This window comes from Hipposideros armiger, unplaced genomic scaffold, assembly GCF_001890085.2.
Source record: "Hipposideros armiger isolate ML-2016 unplaced genomic scaffold, ASM189008v1 scaffold_118, whole genome shotgun sequence".
NCBI classification, from domain to species: Eukaryota; Metazoa; Chordata; class Mammalia; order Chiroptera; family Hipposideridae; genus Hipposideros; species Hipposideros armiger.
This window is the reverse complement of record NW_017731468.1, coordinates 1,369,983-1,387,400: the sequence shown is the minus strand read 5'-3', so window position 1 is coordinate 1,387,400 and position 17,418 is coordinate 1,369,983. Positions and strand designations below refer to the sequence as shown.

Here is a 17,418-nt window from a genome sequence, read left to right as displayed (position 1 = left end):
CAGCTCTTAACCAACGCACCACTCGGCCGGCCCCTAACTCACTTTTAATTTAGAGGTTTTTGTAGTATGCTACATGCCTGGTGAGGCTTGTCCCCCTCTTATTTTTCCAAATGAGTTTTATATCAGCTTGACTAACACTGGGGGTGGGGGAGGAATCCCACCTTCCTATTTTTATTGGAGTTGCAGTTGGTTTTTAAATTATTTTAAGAACAGACATTTTGATGATGTTGAAACATCTTAACCAGAAACAAGGGATGTCTTTCCTGTTATTCAAGGTTATTTTGAGTTCTTGTGGGAGTTTTTTTTTTTAATATAGATTTAGTCATATAGATTTTATACAGTACTTGTTAAGCTTATTTTTAAGTTTAGAATTTGTTGGCTTTATTTGTAAGTATTCAATTTTAACAAAACACCATATTTTTCATCATAATTGAAGAAGTCACTCTGGACTCTCATTTCAGCCTGAGGCATTTAGCATATCCAAAATGTTTCCTTTCAGTAGTAATCATGTAGTCAACTAGATGCAAGATTTAAAGAGCCCATTTCCTTTTTCGAACTCATATAATTTTAGGGGAGAGGGTGTAGGACTGCAGGTAGGAATACCAGCAGTTACACCACAGTTGAAAAACATGGACATTGCCATCGTAGAAACCTCCATACATAGCCAGTACCTGTTTGCAGGGAAATTAAATAGCAGAAAACATTGTATGCAAGAACAGGTATTTAGGACTTGTTGCAGCCTGTGCTCATTAACCCTTTTGATACTCTCGAGTGGGTACATTTGGACCAGTGACCAGATTCCAGTTTGCACTGGCAGGGGATGCAGATAGAACTTGAGTTAATATCCTGAGTAGGTGGTGGCATCAGCACCATGCCAGAATATATTACAGGCTCACTTTCTTTGTGACCGTGTCTGGGTGAATTCTAAGAGATTGTTGTGGCATTTGTCTCGCTAGTGAATAAATCTTTGGGACTTTAGAATTTTTAAATTCATGTATGTCTGCCCACCATCTAATGAACTCTTGAGATCTGGAAAGATCCAGTATGTAGTTTGCAAAGGAAGTTAAAGATTTCTTTGAGATTTTAAATCTTTTATTGAATTTGAATAAAGCACCTAGAGAATTTTCCATAGAAAAAGATAGCATAATGTGCAAAGTTTTGAATTATTAATTCACTGTATTGTAACACTGAAAATTTGAGAAAGAAATCTATTTGCATATTAAATTGAAATCTGTAACTGTTAAAAAGTATAATAGTAACATTAAATTATTAAATTAAAGTGACCCTGGATTCACAGCTTTGGATGAAACCTAGCTGTGCTATGCTTTAGCTGAGTAACCTTGGGAAACTATAATATTTAACCCCCTAATTTCCCATTTCTTCCTCTTTAAAAAGGGAATAATAATGTATTGTGTATTATGTAAGGTAATAATAATAATATTATATATGTATGTACATACATAATAGTGTTGTGATGATCAAATGAAGGAAGTAATTTGTTTAGCACAGCACCCAACGCTCACTTCTTAGCTATTACAGTTGCATCTCCCCTGGTCATCACTGTCTATTGCTACTAATAATTAAATAACTCTTGTCAGTGTTTGGGAACTTCAGGAGGTCTCTATTTTTGAGACTTAGAGAATTGTTAGTATAATCTCTTCTGCTATGACACATGCTTTTTAAACTTTAGTTAGCTCATATACAGTTGGTAAATAGGAAGATATCAGTATAGCGTGGAAGTTGGTGAGTTCATCTGAGACTTTTTCCAGCAATCAGGGAAGCAAGTAATCTCACAGATAGAGAGTTTAAGAAAAATAGATGGAAATTCTACAGAAATGCCTTCCTCTAGTGCAAGCAGTGGCTGATTTAGTGGCCTCAAAATCTGTGGCACTTTGCACTATGTTAAAACTATATGGGGAAGCTTAAGAGTTACAGATGAAGGGGCTATGAAGACATTTCCCCCAGTGTTCAAAACACCTTGCACCCTGAATTCTATTTTCAATTTTGTTGAAACTGTGCACAATGACCTATATTTCAGTAGAGGAAGCATGAGTCCAGGGTTTAAGGAGATAAAAGATCGACTGACCTTTGTGCTTGGTGTAAACAAATGTCAGTGGAGATTTAGCTGTGTTAGTGTTTTTATTAATGATTATTACTTTTTTTTTTTTGAGTACTCTGGTTACCAAGTTCCATAGGTTTTCAAAGTTTTGTCCTATTTTTTTCATAAACCCTATTGTTTTTAGTGTGTACTTTTACAGAATATGCCTTTCAACAATGTGGTAGATGTTACCCAAATGAAAAACACCAGCCTATAACAATTAAGTGTAAGCAGATGTTGATTGTAGCCATCTGAACGATTCATTCTCAACCTGGGGCAATTTTGTGGCATGGGGGACATTATACAATGTCTGCAGAAATTTTTGGTTGTCACACTGGTGGTTGTGGTAGGGAGATTCTCCTGGCATCTAGTGGATACAGGCCAGGGATGCTACTCAACATCCTGTAATCCACCCGACAGCCCCACAACGAAGAGTGATTTGGCCCAGCGTGCGCACGGATGGTGCTGAGGTTGAGAAACCCTGGTGTAAAGTGTTCTTGTAGTAAGCACCAAATAAATGTTACTTAATATTTACATAATTATAGTAACACTTAACTTTTCAAATAAGTTATTTGTGATCTAGTGCTTTTGATTCTATTTATTTTTGTGCCAGTACAATATTGTCTGATTGCTGTTGCTGTATATTTTAATCCACCCAGTTTAGCTAATCCTTTCTCTTACTATTCTTTTCATAATTATATTTGATTTGTAGAGATTAATGTTTAGGTCATTTAATTGGCTTCCAAGACTAAATTTGTTCAATTTAACTTATTGAGTTACTTGTAGAAAAATTATATTCTTTTAAGATTTCATATCTTCTTTACTCTTTATTTATGCTCAAGTCATCATGTAATTTCTTTTTATAAACATACCTTCAGTTTTATTTCTTAGTGTTTTATACTTTTGTCACAATGAATGTGATTTTGTTACATTATACTTGTACTGTTTTTTTTTATTTTAATATTTCATAATTTAATACATTGACCAGAACTTTCAGAACAATATTAAACAAAAATGGTGACATATGGTATCTTGGTGTATTTGTGAATTAACTATAACATAAAAAACATAATATTCTAGTGGGGGTGCAAAGGAAATTGGGTTTAGAAGAAAGAATATTTCCAGTTACCCAGGAAAGGGCCTATAGGACGACAGTTTCATAACAGCCTTAGCTCTTCAGAGTCTTCCAACAACATTATGTGCCCTTCGGATATGCTGAAGAAGTACTTTATCCATGCTTTCTAGAAATCTTAAAATATAGCTGGAAGGTTAAGGCTAACACATTTAAAATCATTGCTGAGCCTGCATTTCTTTAAAATTATGAAAAAGAACGTATGAAGCAAAAATAGGATACTATATGCAATCGTGCAGTTAGTTGGTAAATATATTTTGTAGAAATTCAGACATTAGGGAGATGCTCATGAGCCAGGTTATTTGATGATGTGGGACTTCGGCAGATCATAAATGGAGGACGGAAGTGATGAGTTCATTGCAGTGACTGGAATGCACATGACCAGAGCATGGAATTAATCTTGGTCCTGCCTCTGGCTCATGCCGTTACCAAGACCATTCCAAAGATTACTGCTGGCTCAGCTAAGAATTTGTTACCAGATTCTAAACAAGTTTATTCAAGAGCTTCTTAAAACTTTTCTCTGGGAAGAAGTGATCAAACTGATATAAATGTAATTATATGGGGAATTCTCATGTACTGTGAGTGACTGTTTGAAATGGAACATTTCTATATTTATTCTTTTGGTTGTTACACTATTTTTGTTCTCATCCCATGGTATTATCTGTATCTCGGGTTTTAGTATAAATGCATCCAGTACTGTTGTTTTTCTTTTTATTGCTTGCAGCGAATTTTGGAATTCTTATACTGAATGCTGTGTACTGCAGAATGGATGGATGGAATTGAAATATATCAGTTGTACTAGAATTTGAAAAGTAAATATCTGTTTTACCCTTTTGTTTTGGAGTATATAACTATAACAGAAGGGCTTAATACTGAACACCATTACCGTTCATCTGTCTTTTTTACCATCACTGTTTATCTTACTTAAAATATATTATTTGAAGATACAGGGGAGTTGTAATTGTGCCATTCTCCTTTCCTAAGTTTCACACTGTTTACAAATTTTTCAGTTTTGGACTCCGAACCTAACCTAATGTTGATGTCTTGGCTCAACAGGCTGAGAATTATAAACAGAAACAATGAAAAATAAAATCCTTTCAAACCCTTCAGAGCTCTTTGGCTTTTTCTGCCCTGCTTTGTGCTGCTTTATGTTGGGGGCGGTGATTGGCTCTCTGGGTACCTGCCTTTGAACAAGGAGCATTGTGGGCAAGACCCCCACCTGACAGCAGTGGCTGACCCCAGAGACTGCAAACAGAACAGCTGCTTCTGCCTTCCCCCATTCTCCGCTTGAGCCGTTGATACCGTTTTGCTCCTATACTAGGACTGAACACGTTAGAAGCCGATAGCCTGGTTTGTCAGTTAGGGGCTGTTTAGCTTCAGAGTATGTCAGTCAGTGCAAGGCCCTGCCTGATGTTAGAGATGGAGTGATTCAAAAGCAAAACAAAGCCAAAACCAGTCCCCAGCCTAATAGGAAATCCGTAGCTGTAAATCAAAATTCCAGTCGACTCCCAAGTCCATTTTCCATGACTATACTTTGTCTTGACTTTGAGCCCTGCCTGATGGTTCTGTCTCCTGGTGAGATATTCATAAAACAAGGCATCCTGCATTATCACCAGTCTTTTCCTCAGCCCTCATCTCCTATTAGTTCCCTTCTTGCTGTTAATGCCAACGCTGCCCATGCAGTTCCAAGGTTTGACATCTACGTGCTGCATCGAGGCTGTCACCGACATTCCTGAATCTTCTCTCTTTGTTCTCTGTTGTCGTTGTCCATACCGTGTCCCTCTGTGTTCATCAGGCATCTCTGTAGAGCACATTATATGCCATTGCTAAGTGTGAGCTGTGAAGTCTGGCTCCGGTCTTGTCACTCCCCTACTAAAAACACAGGGGCTTCTCATTGCCTCCCTATTGTGAACCTGTGTGGCGTCTTCAGTACCATGTTCACAACCCACTTCCCTTAACTGTCTCTTCTCATCCCCCTCAGTGTGCTCCTGACAGACTGAGCTCCTTTTCTCTCTGTCACATTTTACAGCCTCATGACTTTTTTCATGTTCTCATTTCTGACTTGTAAGCCCTTTTCTTCTGCCAGTGCATTCATACCTTTCAGCTCTTAGCAGAAATGCCACCTCCTTCGTGACATCGCTCCCTAGCTAGCCTAAAATGATTTCTTTAATCTTTGGAATCTTACAGTCATATCTCTACATTTCTTATACCATCTTTTTTTCCCCTTTCATATTATAGTTATTTATGGGTAAGTTTTAATCATAGTTTAAGCGTCTTGCAGTAGGAGTGCTCTCTTTTTTGTCTTTATATCTCTTAGCCTGAGACTTACTTAGGGTCTCACACATACAAGTGCTCAGGAAATATATATGTGAATGACTAAATGAAAATATTATATGGTTGGTTTGGTTGTGTTATTATCAGTGTTCACTTTGCGAAGTGTTTTACATCAGCCGTCTGAAAGAATCTACCCCAACTGGGGATGTTTCCTTACGTTTTTAATGCTGTGGTAACCACAGTGATCAATTGTATGTGACAATGGATGTGCTTTGTGTTAACCATACTCCATTTCCTTTGTTCTTTGACAGGAGAGTCAGATGAGAGGGAACAGTCAAAATTAGAAGTTAAAGTTTGGGACCCAAATAGCCCACTTACAGATCGACAGATTGACCAGTTTTTAGTTGTAGCACGGTAAGTATGGCACTAGTGAGTCAAAAACATCTTTTCTTTTTATGGAAGAATTTATACATATTTTCTTTGTATTCTACTTTTTTTCATTGGTTGCATTTTTCTGTTTGTAGTTCTGTAAGAAAACCTAATAATGTATCATACTTCCTAAATAATATGGTTTATCATTAGTTTCTGTTTGAAAAATGAAAATAGATTTATTAAATTTTACTAATTGAGAAAATAAATACTTCCTGTAAGCACTGCAGAAAAGTGTAAAGAGGAAATTCAGCACCTAAAATCCCATATCTTTAATTAAAGCAATGATTGTTGAGGTGTCAATAATAACGCATCCCTCAAATCCCTCTTACTGCAGGAGTGAGGCCTGTTGCCTGCCGAGCACACGGCCTTCCTTTGAGCGCTCTAAGCCTGGCTGCCTGACTGGCTTGCTTCCTTTCTGCCTGCCCTCCTTTCCTCTTTTCTTGATAAAATGAATGGGACAGAAATTTATTTCTATGTTTTACTTATAAAAGTAAATGGTGTTCATGGGGGAATTGCTGCAAAGCAGAAGGTAAATGATATTATCATAGCATTGTAATAGCAGAAAAATTGGAAAACCTCAAAGTACATCAGCAAGCAATTGATGAATGCCTTGAGGCATACTTAATAATGGAATATTACTTTACAACAATCAAAATGAATGAGTTAGAGCTATAAGTAGCAAAGAGATAAATCTCAAAAATAATGTTGAGTGAGGATGCATACAATATGATCACATAAAAGTTTTATAATGTAGAGTGTCTTATTAATGGATATATATATATATATATATGCTTTTATATATGCAGAGGGTGCCAAAAAAGTATACATGTTTTAACTCTTTCGCTGCATTAATTGATGTCAAGTTTTTTTTTCAAAATGTGTCAGAAATCCACAAAAAAACCCAAAAAGTTGATATTTTGACTATTTTATGCATTTAATAACAATTTGAGCTGCTTTGCATATAAATGACATTTTTATGTATAAAAATTTTCTATTGTTATTCATCTTGTAAAACACAAAAATACAGAAAAATGTACATCTGGTTTCCTAAACTTTCTTTCTGGAAGTTTCCATCTGTAGTTAGTGAATGGAAATACTCATTTGGGTATATCTGATCATCATAGCAAAAGGGTTAAGAAAGGAAAAGTGTATTAAAATTGTAATAATATATACCGATAACAAAAGATGAATACAAGTCGTGTTTGACTTCTGCAATTACAAGAGGTGCTCAAAGTAGTTACATCAGTGTCCAGACATTTCTGATTACAGAGAACTACTGCTTGAGCAACATTGACCAAAGTGTCCACTTGTATAACTTTTTTTGGCATCCCTGGTGTATAAAAGGGACTATGTATAGGGGCTCAAAAAAAATTTATAATATTTATTTCCTTAAAGAGTTAATCAAACATGGCAAAATACAAGGTGTGATCAAAAGATATGGTGAATGTTTAAATAAAACATGTGTTATAGTAAAAGACACATTGCCATTAATCCCCCTCAAAATACTCCCCTCACTTCGAACACACTTATCTTATCGTCCTTGCCACTTTCTGAACAGTTCAGGGAGTCCTCTTTCATGAGTGTCTTCACTTCATCCACCATCATGACAATGCCTCGTGTTAACACATCGCTTCTGGTAAGGCAATTTCTGTCGAATAAAAACATTACAGTGTGTCCTCATCTACCCTATTCACCAATCTGGCACTGTGAGACTTCTGGCTCTTCCCCAAAGTCAAAATGACCATGAAAGGAAAACGTTTTTGTTTTTTTTTTTCTTTTTTTTAAAGATTTTTTATTGGGGAATTGGGGGGATGGGAACTCGGGGAAGGGGAACAGACAAGTTGCTGTCGTTTTGTTCCTCAGTCCAGTTGTGGAGGACACCGGCCCAAGTTGGCACCACCACTGCACTCCTCCCGGACAAGGCATATCAGTTACTGGCCTCTGGACGGCCGCCCACTGCGACCACTGGCTGCCGGCCACACATGGTAGCCCATGGCAACCCACTGCCACAGGGGCTGCAGCCTACACTGTCGCTGGCGACTCACGGCGGCCCAGCTCTAGGTTGAGCTGTTGTTCAGCATCTTAGCTGTAGAGGGCAGTGTCACTGGCCCTCATATGTGGGATCCGAACCGGGGCCCTTTGGCATCCCAAGCCAGCTCCCAACCATCGCGCCACTTGGCCGGCCCGAAAGGAGAACGTTTTGAATCCATTCAGGACACCAAGGCAGCCATGACAGCACAACTAAAGACACTCACTAAAGAAGACTTCCAGAACTACTTCAGAAAGTGGCAAGAACGATGGAATATGTTCGAAGCTAGGGGGAATATTTTGAGGGGGATTAATGGCTTTTACTGTAATAATTTTTTTTTTTAATTTAAACATTGACCATATTTTTTTATCACATGTCACATTAGAATCAGGTAGATCAGGACATGATTGCAAGAGTATTATATTCTATAATTTTCTGTTGAACTTTTTCATAATGCAGTGGGACCAAGAGTCTTACCCCATCCTTGTACAGCTCTGTTCATAGTTCCCGTCAGCATGAAAGTCACACATCATAATGGTGGCTAGGCATGTGAACTCCAGAGGGAGACCACATACCTAGCCACTAAGTGATTATTGTAGATGAAGAGACCTGATGGACATTGTTGGAGAGGAGCCAGTCAGTGGACTAGAAGAGATTGAAGATTCGGGAGTAGAAATGAATCATTGGTGGAACCACTGGCCTAGACAGAGACTCAGATAGGTTACCCGGATTTTGGTCTACATAGTAGATATTGCAATTTCAAGATATGATTATCATTCTGTTTTTCCCTTGATTGCCAAGAGCCATGTGTTTCCTTTTTCCTTGAAGCCAGCATAAGAGGCGCCAAGGAGATGCACCTAGTATCTTTCTCAATTTTTATTTCAAAAAAAAAAAATCTTCTAAATATAAATTAATACCACAATCAAATACCACTGCACATCTCACCAGAATGGTTAGCATGTACAAGCCCACAGTGCCAAGCATTGATGAAGAGGCGGAGCAACCAGCACTCGTATCCTGCCTGGTGGGAGTCTGAGTTGGTATAGCTGCTTTGGAAAACTTCGCTGTTGTCTAACATCCACATACCTTAAGTTTCACTCCTAAATATATACCCAGCAGAAATGCATGCACATACCTGTGCACCAGAAGATAGGTATACAGATGGCATATAAACATCAGTCTCCATAGTGGCCCCAAACTGGAAACACAGCCTCAGCCAGCAGGATGTGTGAATCCAACAAACATAATTTTGAACATAAGAAGATGAACACGAAAAAAAGACATAAGTTCTCAACTGAGCACAATGAACCTGTAGTGTTAGAATCCAGGATGCGGGTTTCATTGGGGGGGCAGAGGGAGAGAGTAGTGATTGGGAATGAGGAGTCTGCTGGGGTTCTGTCACCTTCTGCTTCTTGACCTGGATGTTGTGCATCCCTTTGCCATAACTTTTGGGTTGTCAGAAAAGTCATGACGTATTTTTTCTACGTTTTTCATTGCAAAAACGCGTCATGACTTTTCCGACAACCCAGTAAATAGCTGTACAATGTGTACTGTTCTGCACACGTGTTATATTTTAATGAAAATGTTTTTAAAATCTCCTCAGCTAACATGTTTAAAATACAGACAAGCAGCAATTCTTTATCTTCATTTCATGCTTTATCTCTTGAAGTTAGGGTTCTCTATATATGGGAAGTCCTTTTAAATCATTAAATGATAATCAGTGTTGTGGTAATTTTTTTTTTAATGGAAATCTTATATATTGAGCTCTCATAGGAAGAGGTTGATTTTCAAGGAAAAAAATGTAACTGGGATTTTACAATTTGCGCTAAAAAAAAAAGGGTCAGAACTTGTTTTGCAGTAATAGTCAAACTAGTTAATTTACTTCTCATTTTTGAGCACATTTGGATACCAAATTGTTTGCTCCATGGCGTTTCAAAATAGATCTTTCCCTTTGTGCCTCACAACCTACTTTTTCTTAATTACAATGACTCATGGTAAATTGGCTTGTCAATTTTTAGATCTTATAAAAAAAATACTTTTTGATACTTGAGTCTCAAACATCCAAGATCTTGTTTGACTTTTACAATTTTTCATTCACTACCTAACTATGTGTTTCTTTAAATATATATATGTATATATAAATAACAGAGCCTTGATTTTTCCTCCTTGTTTTTGTGGTTTATTCAGTGCTGTTGGGACGTTTGCTCGAGCCCTTGATTGCAGCAGTTCTGTGAGGCAGCCTAGTTTGCATATGAGCGCAGCTGCGGCTTCTCGAGACATCACTCTGGTAAGATGCTTTTTGAAATTTTGGGGTTATTGCTTCTGCTGCCTGTTTCATTTTAAAGTAAAAACAGCAGTGTTGTAGGCATGAGAGCTTTCTGGCTCTTAGTCCTGCTGACTGCTAGGTTGATTTGACTTGGCTGGTTGGTTCACTGGGCTGTTTCATTCCTAAGTCACCTCTTATGTGTGTGAGCTGAGACGGTAAGAATGATTAGTCACTGGAGTAAGTACAACATGGTAAAAAATATTTGGGGGAACACAATTCAACATTCTGACTCATCTGTTTTCACTTCTGTGGTTTTTTTTCATGTATTCCATCTATTACAGATTAAGTGAAAGTAACCACCTCTTGAAACCGTTATAGGAATTATTCTGTTGTCATGACCATTATTCAGTATCACTATTTAAAGTTTTTCTGTCTGTTCGTTAGAAAGAGGTTCTGTTTTCTTATGGTATTTCATTACATTGTGGTTGCCATATTTTAAGACTATTTCTTTATTCTCTTGGTGATCATATGAAGCTTCCCATATTCAGTTTAATTATCCCACTAATGCCCGAGATGGTTGGGCATTAGGCGTGGCACTTGAATCTCTTGTGCCCTCCAGCAGAGTAGGCCTGCAGGTTTTTTGCCGATTGAAGTTAATTATTATATTTTGTTGCAACCCACAACCCTTGGAGATCGGCATGATAGGTTATTCATTTTACAGATGAGAAAACTGAGGTTTGGTGAGGTTATTTGACCAATATTCATTACATGTAAAAAAAGTTGCAATTTTATTTTCCGATGGAATGAAATACAACAACATATTTATTACTTTTTATTATATTCCAATTTGAAATGCTATTCACAAAATATTTCTCATAATGTAAAAACTCATACTGGAATGCACACCAAATTGGTTTTTTATTATGCTTTCTTGTATTTTTGTACAGTTATAGATGGTGATGAAAAAGCATTGATAGTCTGTACCCATTATGGAATCCCTTTCTCAAAGACTAGAATGTGTTTATAGAAGCAAATTTTGTTCTCTTCACTGGTACATTAATATTTCATGTAAAAGTTTGAGGGTTTCAAAATAAGTTTGTATTTTGGCTGTGTAAAACTTAGAGAGTACTCTAACAAAGAAGCAAGAGTACAGATGTCACGTTTGTAAAAACCTTCAAAATCCTGTCAACAGAACTACATGGAATCACCATCTGTATTTGTTTTTCTGTTCAAAAGGGTTTTTTCCCAGTTCTAAAATTAATGTATGCTTATGAAAAATACAGTATAGCAGCAGCCAAAAAAGTTTGTTCTCATTACCCAGAGTAGAATATTCTTTACCATTTTGTTTTTTTGCATTATAAACAAAAATAATAGCAAATTGCAGAATAGTACAGAGGATAATGGAATAAAACTCCACATAGTACCACCTAAAACAAGTGTGAATAGTTTAGTTGTTTGGATTAAAAAAATTTTCAACCATTGTGGTTAATGTTGAAGTCGCTAATATTTTCCCCTTAGTTCTATTCCCTCTCCTCCATCTGTACTTCTGACCTCCACTACCTTTGCCTCCTGTCAAGAGGTAGCCGCTATAACAAATCTGCTCAATCTATCTAGTCTGTTTTTATAGTTTTACTGTGTATTTATGTATCCAAAAACAGCATAAATGTTTGTTTTGCATGTGTTTAAATTTACTCTTAACATTTTGCCATTTGCCTCTTGAGATCTAGCTATGTTAATAAATACATACCTGGTTCACTTGTTTTAACTACTTTGTAGTATTCCTTTATAGAATACTATATACCACATTATTTATATACTCTGGTACCACTGAACATCTTTAGAAACATTTTTCTTTTGCCGCCTTGAAAGTTACAACACATTTCCCTTTGTGAGAACGTGTGTGAACTTTCTAGGCTATAACTACAATTGAAATAGTAATTCATAGGGCAGTGCTCACTTTGAATTTGACCACATGCAGCCAAGTTATTCTGCATACCATGGTTGAATTTTATAATCCCACAGCAGCTGATGAGTGTTCTCCTTTCTCCATTCATTTCCTTACATTATCTTCAACACTTGGTATTTTTAGACTTCACATTTTTAGTAACATGATGCTACCTCATTGTAATTTGTATTTACCTGATTATTTAGTGAGGTTAAGCGTGTTTTCATATATATGTTTATAGCTCTTCAGTTTTTTTCTTCTTTGTAGTTTGGATTCATGTCCTTTGTCTAATCTTCACTTGTAATGTTCTATTTTTTCTAATAGCTTTAAAGTTTTATTCATATTTGGGACTGTAAATACACCTGAGTTTATTATTTTTATTATTTTTATTTTTTTTAGATTTTATTGGGGAATTGGGGGAGGGGAACAGTGCTGGGGAATTGGGGAAGGGGAACAGATAAGTTGCTGTCCCCTTGCTCTTCAGTCTAGTTGTGGAGGACATCGCTTCACTGGTCCATGTTGGTATTATCATTGCACTCTTCCCGGGCGAGGCAGATGGGTCACCAGCCACTGGATGGCCACTCATGGCAGCTGTTGGCAGCTCACGCTGGCTGCAGGCCACTCACGGTAGCTTTAAGGCAGCCCACTGCAGCCTATGCCGTCACAGGTGACTCATGGCAGCCCAGCTCCAGGTCGAGCTGTTGTTCAGCATCTTAGCTGTAGAGGGCGCAGCATCACTGGCCCTCATGTGGGATCCGAATCAGGGTCCTGCTGCTCAGAGCTGGCGTCCCAAGCCAACTCTTAACCAAGTAACGTGCCACTCAGCCGGCCCCTGAAGTTTATTTTTAAGAATGGAGTGAAATCAGAGTCTGATTTTGTTTTTCTCCATATGGAGTATTAATAATACCATCATTTTTAATGGAATTTGTTTCCTCGTGATTTTGTAATGCCGTTCTATCTTACTTCAAGGTCCTAGATAATGCTTGGGTCTGTTTGGATTCCTAATCTAGTCTCTTCTGTTTTGTTAACCTACCGTATTTGCCGGCGTATAAGACGACTGGGCGTATAAGACGACCCCCTAACATTTCCACTCAAAACACAGAGTTTGTTATATGGTCGGCTGTGTGCGATTTTGCGAGTATGGTAAAATCGCATAACAGCAAAGTCGCATAACAGCCGAGCATACACCCAGCAGCGCTGCTGATGCCTGAACGGTATGTGGAATGAAGTGGGCGGGCATCGGGAGGCCACTATGGCACGGGGCAAGCACTATGGGCAGTCTATCTGAAGTGTACCTGGCGTATAAGACGACCCCCCACTTGGAGGCATATTTTTCAGGGCCAAAAAATCGTCTTATACGCCGGCAAATACGGTATATGTCTGTCCTTGCACAAGCAGCACACTATAATAAATTATGATAGCTGATAAGTCCCATGTGAACTTCGTTTTTAACACAGTTGACGTCATTTAAAACAGAATTTTGTTCTTTGCCCCCCTCCCCCGACCCTCACCATCTTTTCCTTAACAGTATTGCATAAAACACTATTATTATAAGAACCCGTAAACTTTTTTCCTAATGTTGCACAACCTTGCCTTGTATAGATACACTGTTGCTCATGAAGCCCGGTCTCTTGTGGTTTAACACCGTTCTTAGGAGATAATGCTTCCCAGATTATAACTGGGGATACTATCCCTGTTATAGCACAGCAGTTCCCTCTGTTTTGTCTGAGGAATGAGAGGGGGAAGGCCTGTTCCTGAGATGGTACAGAGCTGTTTTGACAGTCGGGACTGATTTGCCTGCCGAAGTCGGCCAGGTGAGCAGCCAGCTAATGGCCTTTCGGTTTGAGCTGCAGTAACTCTCTGCTTCCCACTGCTGGTGACTGATGGGACAGCGGATGAATTTCTTTGGGAAGGAGCCGAGTTTTCTAGATTCAGTATCTGTTTCCGTCAGCAAAGACCATTTATAAAAGAAGCATTTTAAAGAGGACACAACCTACCTACCTTAATTAGTTTAAATATCATTTTGTGTGTGTCTTTTACAATATGTGGCTATTATGCTCCTTCTAGGCAGGTACTTTCAGATCCTCCAGTGTTTTCATCTCTTCTGTTTTGTTTCCTTTAGCAGTTTGGAGGTCGCTTTTGTATTACATCAGTTGTTATTTTTTTATGTATTACAACAGCTGTTATTGTTTTAAGCAGAAGTGTACAGTTTCAGAAGCCCAGGAAATTATATCTGTTCTTGACTCCTACTGAGGGAGTTCTCTACCAGATTACCTCTTCTGTTTCATTCTCATTAAAATGGCTTGGTTTAAATGTTGTTATTGTCTCTCTTGGATTAGACAGCACTGAAGAAGGTCTGCTCTTTTGTCTGCAACCTTTAAGTGCCTTGGTTTCGTGGCCTAACTACTCTTGGTTCAACTTCCTTGGACTCTTTCTATATGTTGTTCTGTGTTGAGATTATATTTTCAGTGCCATAAAATTGACATCTTATTTTTTTTATTGTTAGTTTCAGGTGTACAGAACAATGCAATAGTAATCCTTTTCACCCTCACAAAGTAACATCTTTTAAAAGTTGCAAAAGCAGGAATAAATCATGCCCTGTTTTGTTTCGGTTTTTTGGGGGGGTCAGATGCACCTTTAATCCTGTTTGCCTGGTATGGTATCATGCCTTCCACTTTGGTGTTAAAATATTGGGTCGTCGGGAAAGTAATGACATATTTTTCTATGTTTTTCGATGCAAAAATGCATCATGACTTTCCCAACAACCCAATATAAGATCCTGATGCAGTTGTATGAAAATGAACAGGAGTGGTTAAAAATTGATTATTAATATGTTGATAGTATGAGTTTTGCAGATTGTTTTCCAAAAAGAACATGTGAAAGGCTGATAAGTTGCTCGTGCCATTAAATGAAAATGGATTTATTATTCAGCTGAATTTGGAGAATCAAGTTCTTATTTTTCTTTCAGTGTTTGCAGGTCTGTAACAAACACATCAGGTTAGTACTTTTCTCCATCAGGTGACCAGACCATGGATCTGAAGACCTACTGCAGAGAGGGCAGGGTTGAGGAACTGCCAGAGCCTAAGTAGCCCCGCCTAGGTGGTTTTCTTTGTGGCTTTACCTCTGTGGACTGCATTCAGGCTTTCAGCATTCCTAACCCGATGCATCCATTTATCCAAGACAGTCAATGGATGCTACTTGCCAAATCACCAGTAATATTTTGGAAGCAGGTAATTAAGCTGCCTGCAGATTGCTGGATGTAACTTCCTCATTTATGGACATAGCTGGACTGTGAATTTCTAGCACTGCTAGTCTAAGATATATAATAAGATTTATAATTATTAGAACATTGAAGCCATAGAGGCTTCATAGATTCTACCCCCCTCTCATTAAAAAGTAAATATGCAAAGAAAAAAATCATTTTACAGCAATATCTGAATTGACCTTTCTTTGCCCGCCCGCTTTGTGGAAACAAAATTCCTTAGAACAAAGAGGTGGCTGGTAAGTAGGAGCTGGTGGACATTCTAGCCTGTTATTTCCTGTTTGTTGTCTGCACCCTGATGGCTTAGAGGGGTCGAGTGCCATGCACATTGCTATAACGGGAGCTATTGATGTAGCAAAGCCTCAGTCTCTGAGAATAAGTAAATTGTATAGGTACCGGATTTCTCTTTTGCCTGGACTCTGAGGACTAAAGCAAGTTGTAGGGTAGTATCCCTTTTGAGTTGTTTGGAGCTTTAGAAATCTTCTAGGATAGACTATATTAGAGATAATGGTAAAGTAACTTATATGAAGACTCACATTTAATTAGTGACAGAGTCAGGACCAGAACCTTAGGCTTCCTGATGCGAAGTCTGATTCTGAGAAAGGTCAGGCTGTGTTGATTTAGTAGGGAGGAAATTTTATCCTGGAACGTCTCTTAATTCCTATATTACGCCTGATCTTTTTAAAATGCAGCTCTGACTTTGCTTTCTCCTATCTTATTTCCTTTTAGTGGCTTGTAATTGCATTTAGGGTAAGACCCTGGATCCTTAAACCAGCCAACAAGATGGGGTTTGCCTGGCCTGTCTCTCCAGTTCCTTGCCCGTACACTCTCCTCTGTGTCCTCTGGGCCCCAGCAAGACTGTGTCCATCCTTTGCTTCCACAATCTGCCTCTTGCCACAGGACCTTTGCACACTCAGTTGCTTTGCCTGGATACTCTCATAGCCTCACCTACGTAACTCTTAAGTCTTTTTTCAAATTTTGTCTGGTCTATCAGTCTAGGGCAGGTTACTTTGTGATGTCCTCATGCAGAGAACCCACCAAGTTCCTCCATGCTAGTTGTTTGTAACTAAACACTCATTTTTTGTGATTATCTGATGAATGCCTATCTCCTTCCCATTCTCCACATCAGCTTGTAACATCCGTCAATATAGTGACTATATCTGACTTTCCTCATTGTTGAATTTCCAGCACCAAACATAGTTCCTGTCATATGTACTAGGTATTCAGTAAATATTTGAGAATGAACAGATTAATTTCTATCTTGGGGACAGATTCTTTTTAAAATAGGTTATTGGAGTGTATTATTTCTATTCCATTGTTTTAAGCATTTTAATCTTTTACTGAGTGCATTTTATCACTAAGAGTGATGTATATTTGAATTCTAATTTCATTGTATTACGTGAGCTGTACACACACAGTCTGAAGACCAAGAGTTACAGAAAGATGTAGATATTGGATATACTTGTTTAAAAACGGTAGTAAAATATACACAACATAAAATTTACCATTTTAATCATTTATAAATGTGCTATTCACATTGTTGTGCCACCATCACCACTGAACTTTTTCGTCTTCCCCAACTGAAACTCTGTACTGTTTAATTAATAACTCCCACTCCCCGTTCCCCATTCCCTAGCCCTTGGCAACCAGTCTTCTACTTTTTTGTCTGTGTGAATTGACTGCTGTAAATACCTCATAGAAGTGGAACGATGCAATATTTGCATTATTGATTGTCTAAAAGGGGTTTTGTCATTCTATTTTTACAGTCGTAATAGTAGATTATCACATTTGAATGTGATTAGTTAGCTGTGATTAACCATGCATTTCAATATGATTATCACAAGAAAATCACGATATGATTTCTCTTTAAAACAAGCTATAATTTTTACACTAAAAATTTTGCCTTCAAGAAAAACTTTAAAAAGACAATTAACTTATTTTCCTGAGAAAGAAAAGACAATTAACTTATTTTTTTTTTTT

At 37.8% G+C, this 17,418-nt stretch overlaps 1 protein-coding gene across 1 annotated transcript in view; it reads left to right on the top strand.

Annotated features, from left to right (window-relative positions):
* Positions 1-17,418, top strand: part of MTA3 (metastasis associated 1 family member 3) — an 82,824-nt gene that overhangs the window by 10,234 nt on the left and 55,172 nt on the right. The window contains exons 4-5 of the mRNA XM_019647914.1: positions 5,816-5,918; positions 10,153-10,252. Of these exons, the coding sequence (XP_019503459.1) occupies positions 5,816-5,918; positions 10,153-10,252 (203 nt within the window). The remainder of the gene's footprint in view (positions 1-5,815; positions 5,919-10,152; positions 10,253-17,418) is intronic.